At 34.5% G+C, this 10,147-nt stretch overlaps 1 protein-coding gene across 2 annotated transcripts; it reads right to left on the bottom strand.

Moving 5' to 3' along the window:
* Positions 1–353: 353 nt before the first annotated feature.
* Positions 354–10,147, bottom strand: LOC142240998 (SET domain-containing protein SmydA-8-like). 2 transcript variants are annotated; one of them, XM_075312736.1, is made up of 5 exons: positions 9,954–10,147; positions 9,821–9,889; positions 9,625–9,753; positions 5,802–6,354; positions 354–1,231 (listed from the first exon to the last, which is right to left on the bottom strand). In XM_075312736.1, exons 2-5 carry the CDS (start codon positions 9,874–9,876, stop codon positions 467–469), a joined length of 1,503 nt encoding a protein of 500 aa, XP_075168851.1. In that variant the 5' UTR covers positions 9,877–9,889; positions 9,954–10,147; the 3' UTR covers positions 354–466. The 2 variants fall into 2 exon arrangements, with proteins under 2 accessions (XP_075168851.1, XP_075168852.1); XM_075312737.1 differs by lacking the exons at positions 9,625–9,753; positions 9,821–9,889 and having other exon boundaries at positions 9,954–10,144.

The following is a 10,147-nucleotide window of genomic DNA, read 5'->3' as shown; positions in this document are numbered from 1 at the left end:
GCGTCAGTCGTTGTTTTGCGAAATGAATTGGTTGAGAGATGGAAGGAAGGCGTAAACAGTAACGGAGAATTTAGGCAGAACTAAGTAGGATTCATGAGACCTCGAATAGGAGTTTCTTCAGAACCCAGGGTATTCTCTGGATCTTGCACCTACCGGCTATCACCTTTTCAGCTCTCGAATAGGAGTTTCTTCTGAATCCAGGGTGTTCTCTGGATCTTGCACTTACCTGGCTCCGGCCGCTGTTTTGCGAAACGAATTGGTTGAGAGATAGGAGGAGGTCGTAAACAGTGATGGAGAAGTTATCAATGACTAATTTGTTGTACTGTGAAAAAAACTTTTGCTACCACCCAATATATTTTTTAAGGAAAAATTCATTTTATTTGTAACTAGTAATAAATTTAATTTAAAGTTACAATAATTTTACATTTTTAAATAAAAAAGGGGTTTTCAATTAAAAATAAAACATTTATTCAGCAAGAATAACCCCATCATCTTCTGGTCGTGGTTTATTTAACAATTGAATGTCATTACGTAAATCCTTCAATTCAGTCATAATACTCTTAGCCAATTGACCCTCAGGTGTATCAGCTGGCTCATGTAACAGCAAACGTATGGCTTCTTTGAACATTTCTTCACATTGTTCCAGAGACATTTTCAATTCTGATACGGTTAACTCTTCTTCACCAAATCTCAAGCGATAAAGTTCAGCCGAAGCAGTGGCCATTTCATAGAGAGCAATAGCTTTTAGACGTGATACTCCTGGTTGTATTATATGCAAGAGCATTACTAATTCCTGACATAAACCAATTTTACGCTCATAGAGACGTCGACCAGGTCGTTGTAGGCTACTTCGTATGATTGATCTCAAAATATTGGCAATATTTTGTTTTATATCGACGATAATATAATGATTTCTATGAAGTAGACTATTAAGTTTCACCAAAAGATATTCCAAACGTCTTAAATCATCCATTGAGTGATATAACTCTTCTTTGGCCTTTTCCAAAATATTCTCGACTTGTTCAGGATTTACAATGTGACTACATTTTAAACATTTCCAGGTGTGTGCAGTACGATCCCTAACCACATAGCCTTCGTCATTTCGACCAGCACACTGCCGACATATCAAACTGCTCATGTGTGAACCCAGTTCCGTTGGATCTTCACAACGTTCACACGTACAAAGGAAATATTTACCTTCATGCAGAATATGTTGACGTTCTTCAGTACCCTGCGAAGAAATATGAATAAAATAGTAATCAGTATATAATAGATGTACAATGGTCATTGTTCTCAACAAAACTTATCAAAAGAATCATCCACATCCAAGTTGATCATAATAGGTTAGGATAGGTTAGGTTGAAGAGAGGAGTCGGATTTCTCCTTCTCATGTCATAGGACATACGTACTCCTAAGCCAGCAAACGACTTGTTGTGCGCTCCACCTTATAATTATAACCTCATGCCTATTTCAAGAATTCTGTGCTTTCGACGAATTCCTTAAATTGTTTCTATTTTACTCCCGGTTTAAATTTGGAATGTTGTCGACTCCCAAATGTTGGGATCTATGTAAATGTCGGGCAGTGACACAGATAATGTTCAAGTGTATCCTCGTCCTATCCACATGCCTTGTATAAACTATCATCTATTACACCTATACGGTGCAAGTGTGCCCAGAGGTCCAAGTGTTCCGTTATGATTCCAATAGACCTACTGATGGCACTCCTAAAGGGTGATACGGTCAAAATTTGGTCAATATAAACTTGACGTATTTCTTTAAATTTTGCATTTAAAAAACCTGAACACCCCTCATTTTGAAGGTGTGTGTGTGTAGAATGTTGCTCCTATTTTGATTTTGGAATTCACTCTTCAGTTGTCAAAATGCCGTCAAAGCAAGAAGAGCAGCGTATCAAAATTTTGCTCGCGCATCGCAAAAATCCGAGATACTTGCACGCAAAGCTGGCAAAATCGTTAAAAGTTGCCAAATCAACCGTTACAAATGTAATTAAAGTGTTTGGGGAACGTTTGTCGACAGCCAGGAAGTCTGGATCGGGGGGAAATCGAAAACCGGAAGCCGCTGAGACGACAAAGAGAGTTGCCGGTAGTTTCAAGCGAAACCCTAACCTCTCTCTCCGAGATGCCGCAAATAAGCTGGGTGTATCGTCTACAACCGTGCATCGAGCCAAAAAACGAGCCGGACTATCGACTTACAAGAAGGTAGTGACTCCAAATCGCGATGATAAACAAAATACGACGTCCAAAGCGCGATCCCGGAGGCTGTACACGACGATGCTGACGAAGATTGACTGCGTAGTAATGGACGACGAAACCTACGTCAAAGCCGACTACAAGCAGCTTCCGGGACAGGAGTTTTATACGGCAAAAGGAAGGGGAAAGGTAGCAGATATTCAAGCACAAGGACAGGAACCCTCCCAACATGCCAGAGCTCCGCCCAATTGAGAAATACTGGGCTATTGTCAAGCGGAACCTAAGGAAGACCAAAAAAACTGCTAAGGACGAGCAGCAGTTCAAGGCAAACTGGCTTTCTTCTTTCTTTCATCCCACTGTGAGCAGGCACCCAGATGATGCGAATCGCGCCATACTCGGAGTAGGAATTTATTATATGTTTGCATTCCAAAACGGTTCGTATTAGATGTTATAGCTCGTATAGCCATCTGGCTAACGGTTAGAACATTTACACTTAGTGTTTGTGCTGAGCCATTTTACACATTCCGTGATAGCTCTGATTTCTGCTTCCAGAATAGTTGTATGGTCTGGCAAGCAAAAGAAGATTTCGGTGCCAGAGTTTCCGAAGTATACATCCAATCCAGTTTTATCCCACATCTTCGCTCCATTTGTGTAACAATTGTTACCATAAGGGCTTCAATAAGGGTTCCGTAATTGGTTCCGTAAAGGGTTCCGGTATGAGGATATCACACTCGGTCGATAGCGTTTCTTCAGGTATAGGATCATGGAGTACTTCTACATCAGACGTGTCTCCTATCGTCACCTCAATTATCCTCTGATGGTTTGATTCGTTCCCCATTTGGTACCATTCTCCCATCATTTTGAGTCTCATTGCTGTCATGGCTTCTTCACTTTTTAGCTGTATCTTAATAGTTAGGACGTTTAGAATCGTTTCTATCGTTCTAGTTGAAGTTGTCCTCCTAGCCCCGGTTACACCAAGACAACATGTCCGTTGGACCCGTTGCAGGGTTTCTACGCTGCATTTCTTCTCCATCGATGTCCAACATACTACTGATATGTACGTCACCATAGGTCTTACGTCTTAAAACTATTCTAATTCCCCTGGAATATGTAAGGTAGTTTCTAGCCTTGCTAACTCATCCGCTTCGCATAATCCTGTGGTCAGGCGACCATATTAGGAGCTCAGCCATCTCGTTGGGAGATTTGCGGCAGTCGATGGCCGTTTTCATGTTGAGGAACACAGAGTCCAAGGATTTTCTTGCAGGTTGACTGTCGGAGTATATATTTATACCAACATTTGTTGGGACAACTTCTCAGCCTATTTGCCTCCCCTTTATTGCTAATAATTCAGTCTGAACAACACTACAATGATTAGGTAAACGTTTCGCTATTTTAAGTTCCATATCTTTAGAATATACTCTGAAACCCACTTGTCCCTCCGATTTGGAGCCATCTGTGTAGAAATCTATATAACGTTTATTTCCACGGGTCTGTGTGCTCCACGCCTCACTGTTGGGAATTACAGTTTCAAACTTCCTGTCGAAAAGCCCTTTCGCTAAAGTGTAATACACTACGTTTGGCACATCTGGCATTATTTTGAGAACCGACTGTGACCGTGCATTTTTTCAGACCACAGCGATAGTTCGCGTAGATGGCGTCGGCCGTTGTTTTGCGAAACGAATTTGTTGAGAGATGGATGGAAGTCGTAAACAGTAAATGGGTAATTTAGGCAGATCTAAAAAGGATTCATGAAGATACTATAGCTGAATAGGTGAACACTGAAGGAAAGAGACCTCCCACGTAAAAAGACCTGGAATAGGAGTTTCTTCAGAATTCACGGTATTCTCTGGATCGTCACCTTTCCACCACTCTGAAACTCTCGAATAGGAGTTTCTTCAGAATCAACGGTATTCTCTTGATCGTGAACCTACTGGCTTTCACCTTTCCAACTCTCGAATAGGATTTTCTTCAGAATCCTCGGTATTCTCTCGATTTTACACCTTCCAGCTATCATCTTTCCAGCTCTCTGCAAAGCCGTAAGGAAAGTGTTGCCCTTGACGGCGTCAGCCGCTGTTTTGCGAAATGAATTGCTTGAGCGATGGAAGGAAGTCGTAAAGATCTAAACAGTATTCTTGAGGATCCAATAGAGGAAAGAAACCTCCCAAGGAAAAAGACCTGGAATAGGAGTTTATTCAGAATCCACGGTATTCTCTGGATCTTGCACCTACCGACTATCACCTTTCCAGCTCTCTGGAGCTCTGGAATAGGAGTTTCTTCAGAATCCTCGGAATTCTCTAGACCTTACACTACCGGCAATCATCTGTCCAGCTCTCGGCAAAGCCGTAACGGCAGTTTTACTTTTACGATAGCGTCAGCTCCTGTTTTGCGGAATGAATTGGTTGAGAGATGGAAGGAAGTCGTAAACAGTAACAGAGAATTTAGGCAGATCTAAACAGAATTCATGAGGATACTATAGCAGAAGTGGTGATCACTGGAGGAAAGAGACATCTCACGGTACAATACCTCGAATAGGTGTCTCTTAAGAATCCATGGTATTCTCTTGATCTTGCACCTACCACCTGTAAACCCAGCAATATGCTGATTGGTTGTAAATCCTTCGCACTCGAGTGAAAGGTGTTTTCCGCTTTAGGTATGAAAACGACTTTTGTTTCCCTCCACTTTTCTGGAATATATGGTAACTTGATACAACCTACATATATCGCCGACAACTACGGGATAATTCTGTCAGTTACTGCTTGTAATTCCGCCAGAGTAATTCCCTCCAATCCGAGGGATTTGAAAGATCCAAAAATAAATCTCACTTTATTCTAGATTCCGGTACCATTTCCCCGATAGGAAATGACCGTTGAGCATCTAGGTAGTGCGAGCAAATGGTTCAGCCGTCTGACGTCCAGGAAAATTTATGTCCAATAGTACCACCAGCGCTTCCTCACTGGACGTTGTATAATAGCCCTCCGATGTTTTAATGAAACCCGGTGCGGAGTTAGTGGATGCTATTACCTTCCGTAGTCTGGAAGCCTCGGACATGTATTCATTACTGTTACAGTAATCATTCCAATGGGGATGGGGTTAGCGCCTTCATGCACTGACGCAATGTTGCCACTATGTCGATTTGAGAGACTTGGATGTTATGAGTAGAGATTCCTCACGTGCTGCTGGAAGATGGTATGCCGTTTGCGAGGTTGGCCCCCATCTACAAAGCACACTAGATGTGCTAGTGTTTTCAAGATGAAATCTGCTATAAAGTCTAAGTGAGCATGAAATAAAGAGGGCTTTCAATTAACCCTAACGTAACTTTGGCCTTGGTCTGGTTTGTTGCCCGTGGACCCTAGCATTAATTTGGCGCCGTGATGGGCTTGCTCTTAGAACGTAAGCTCCAAATGTCCTTATCAACCACAAAACAGAAGATAGACACCGTCCCTTTCCATGGTAAAGGAATCTTCCAAAAGCCTAGAATCGAATCGGTATCTATAGACACTTCTATGCGGCACGATTCTCTTTTTATAGCAATGATCCAAATCTGTCAAAAAATAGGCTTCCGCCTATCGTGTAAGGGTTCTCAATTCAACTTACCAGCAATACATTCGTATAGGAAACAGTTATGGTTGCCTCCTTGGCAATATCACGATTAGCATAGATTTTCATTTGATATTGACCATCGATGGCTTGATTACTATTTGGCTGGCAATTATGAGCTATCATGGAAGCATTTAAATATAAACCTCGCATAGCTCCCGAATCAGGAGCTCGAATTTCATATGAATTTACATCCCATATTCCACATATATGTTGTAGAAAATCTTCATTGAGGCGATCAATAATTTCAAGGCCTTTTAAAATATTCGATTCAATTAGGGGCTGAATAATCTCTTTGCTATGTTCTTGCCAAATGATAGATTTACGTCTTTTTTCCAAATGAGATTGCATTCGGACCATGGCTTCAAAGTATTCACGTGACTCTGGATTTTCATAAAGAAGTAAACACTTAAGGAGACCATAAGTTCCAGGATATTTCTTCAAAATATCTTTCTGAACACTAGGCATGGAAATTAGTCTTTCAATTGTATGACAATCAAATTCACTATGTTTGTCACAGTCCAGGCAAAGAGGAGATATCGAACATTTGCTGTAAAGAAATTGAAAAAAGAAAATTTAATATTAATTTAATATTAATTCAATATCAATCTTAATATTAGAGAAATTCAATGCTACCGATGAATAGTCAAAAAAAAAACATCGCTTCTGTAACATATACCCCAAACACATTTTGCTCGAAGCATATATATTTTCAGGATTGGTCCAAACAAGATATTGTTTGTATTGTTCAAATATATTATGTTTCACCTTAAGGCATACACTGGTAGAAAAAATTTAATGAAATTTTCTTTGTGTGGATATATTCTTAAGGCGCCAATCGGTTACTTCCATTATTTTACTTGCAGCATACTCTCTAGGTCTCTCTTTCTAAACACATATATGTTTATAGGCTATTTCTAAATTAATATATGTTTGCATCTAAGCATATTATATTTACAAACATTTCATGTCCCAAACATAATATGTTCTAACATATTAACATATGTGTCCCAAACATGTTATACTAGTTTGTGAATATAATATGCTTGAAATTAAAAATATTGTGTTAAAAAATTTGAGTTCCAAACATATAATTTTTACACCCAACCAAATGAAAAACATTTTTTTCTTCCGTGTAGATACCTATATAAAAACAATCTTACTCGTCGATTATGGCCAAAAAAGATATTGTTTCTTATGAGAATCCCCAAATAAAATTTTGACAAAATGTTCTATAGAAATAAAATTTTGACGAAATTTTCTATGGAAATAAAATGTTGACAAAATGTTCTATGGAAATAAAATTTTGACAAAATTTCTATAAAAATAAAGTTTTGACAAAATTTTCTATAGAAATACAATTTTGACAACATTTTCTATAGATATAAAACTTTGACAACATTTTCTATAGAAATAAAACTTTGACAAAATTTCTATATAAATAAAATTTTTGACAAAATTTTCTATAGAAATAAAATTTGGCAAAATTTTTTATAGAAACAAAATTTTGACAAAATTTTATATAGAAACAAAGTTTTGACAAAACTTTCTATAGAAATAAAATCTTGACAAAATTTTCTATAGGAATAAAGTCTTGACAAAACTTTCTATAGAAATAAAATTTTGACAAAATGTACTATAGAAATAAAATTTTGACAAAATTTTATAGAAATAAAATTTTGACAAAATTTTCTAGAGAAATAAAATTTTGACAAAATTGTCTATAGAAATAAAATTTTGACAAAATTTTCTATAAAAATAAAATTTTGCCAAAATTTTCTATAGAAATAAAATTTTGACAAAATTTTCTGTAGATATGAAATTTTGACAAAATTTTCTATAGAAATAAAATTTTGAAAGAATTTTCTGTAGAAATAAAATTTTGCCAAAATGTTCTATGGAAATAAAATTTTTACAAATTTTTCTATAGTAATAAAATTTTGACAACATTTTTTATAGAAATAAAATTTTGACAAAATTTTTTATAGAAATAAAATGTTGACAAAATTTTCTATAAAAATAAAATTTTGACAAAACTTTCTATAGTAATAGAGTTCTGACAAAATTTTCAATAGAAATAAAATTTTGACAATATTTTCTATAGAAATAAAATTTTGACAAAATTTTCTGTAAAAATGAAATTTTGACAATATTTTCTATAGAAATAAAATTTTCTATTGAAATAAAATTTTCTATAGAAATAAAATTTTGACAAAATTTTCTATGGAAATAAAATTTTGACAAAATTTTCTATAGAAATAAAATTTTGACAAAACTTTCTATAGAAATAATTTTTAACAAAATTTTCTAGAAATAAAATTTTGACAAAATTTTCTATAGAAATAAAATTTTGACAAAATTTTCTATAGAAATAAAATTTTGACAAAATTTTCCGCAAAAATTAAATTTTGACAATATTTTCTATAGAAATAAAACTTTGAGAAAATTTTCTATTGAAATAACATTTTCTATAGAAATAAAATTTTGACAAAATTTTCTATGGAAATAAAATTTTGACAAAATTTTCTATAGAAATAAAATTTTGACAAAATTTTCTATAGAAATAAAATTTTGACAAAATTTCTATAGAAATAATTTTTAACAAAATTTTCTATAGAAATAAAATGTTGACACAATTTTCCGCAAAAGGGAAATTTTGACAATATTTTCTATAGAAATAAAACTTTGAGAAAATTTTCTATAGAAATAAAATTTTGAGAAAATTTTCTATAGAAATAAAATTTTGAGAAAATTTTCTATAGAAATAAAGTTTTGACAAAATTTTTATTGAAATAAAATTTTGACGACATTTTCTATACAAATTAAATTTTTGACAAAATTGTCTATAGAAATAAAATTTTGACAAAATTTTCTATAGAAAATAAATTTTGACAAAATTTTCTGTAGAAATAATCTTTGGAAATAAAACTTTGACAACATTTTTTATAGAAATAAAATTTGACAAATTTGTCTAAAGAAATAAAATTTTGACAAAATTTTCTAAAGGAATAAAATTTTGACAAAATTATCCAAATGAATAAAATGTTGAAAAAATTTGATTATTGACAACCGTAGATGTAACACATCAATGACCAATGGTATGGGAAACAAACGATTTATTCGCATTTAAATGCTGGAGAGCTTTAACGATGGCTACTTATAATTTTCCAGTCAAATAAATAAATCACAATATTTATAAACTAATCACATAAATGAAAATGCTTTTGAAAGCTTCTAAACAATAAAATGAAATGTCACTAGAATAAATCTGTCAGTTTCCAGACAAGTGGTTTTGAAATAATATCAACCTGATTATTGGTTGCAAAACATATCGGGTGCCTTGTAATTAATTATCAGTTACTGCCGTCAAAAACGGCTCCATTGTCTCGTACAGAGAAAAAAATTCCACGAAATTTTTCCAATTAAAATTTTAATTGAGTTTTAAAAAATATTCAATTAAAAATTTAATTGTTTCAACAAATTTTTTAATTGAAACAAAAATCAATCACAAAAATTAATAGTATCAATTAACTTTTTAATTTGATCAATTAATTTTTTAATTGATACTATCATTTCTGTGATTGAAAACATTTCAATTAAAAAATTAATTGGATCAATTAATGTCGTGATTGAATCAGAATTTTTTTTTTGTGTGTAATGGAACTTTCGTATGCCTCCGAGTGATTATTTAAATTCCCAAATGTTTTGTGATCAAATAGAAACTAAAAAATGATGAATTCACGGCACAATTTGGTATCTTCCAGCAAAAATATTTCAACTCAAGGATTGAATCATTCATTCCGCCATATATTTAACTCACCCGCAATACTGTTGAGCAAACCTAAAACAATTGCTACATCTTTTATCACCACTCGAGGCTAATATTAGCAAAGGTTTTTCCAATATTAAAGTTTCACCGGTTTTTATATCATCGACAGCTTTTACATATCTGCAATTTAAAGTGAAAATCTTTCGTCCAGTAAATTTTCATTTCTCCAAAACTTTATCAACCGTACCTTCCGATATGGTCATTTTTACAAATTTTACACTTTTTAGAAAATTCTTCCGTCATCGTGCGAGCGTATCTGTTTTTTAAATTAATATGCGTGTGATTGCAACGAATATGTAATTTTGAATAAAATATCTTACCGGTCTTTCTTATTCAGATGACTGCAAAAAAACGTATGTGGCAGGTGCTGGTCACTTGTTAGACAAAATTACATTAGAGTCGTTGTTGTCGGCATCGTCCAATTAATTTTGGCTACTAAATGAAGAAATTAAAAGTGACTCGATTCTTTGCCCCCTTCTTTCTCCTCAATTACAGCAGAAGCTATGCTGAGGGT

The sequence above is a fragment of the Haematobia irritans genome, chromosome 5 (assembly GCF_050003625.1).
Source record: "Haematobia irritans isolate KBUSLIRL chromosome 5, ASM5000362v1, whole genome shotgun sequence".
Taxonomy (NCBI): Eukaryota; Metazoa; Arthropoda; class Insecta; order Diptera; family Muscidae; genus Haematobia; species Haematobia irritans.
The sequence above is the reverse complement of the archived record's forward strand: the minus strand, read 5'-3'. Positions and strand labels throughout refer to the sequence as shown.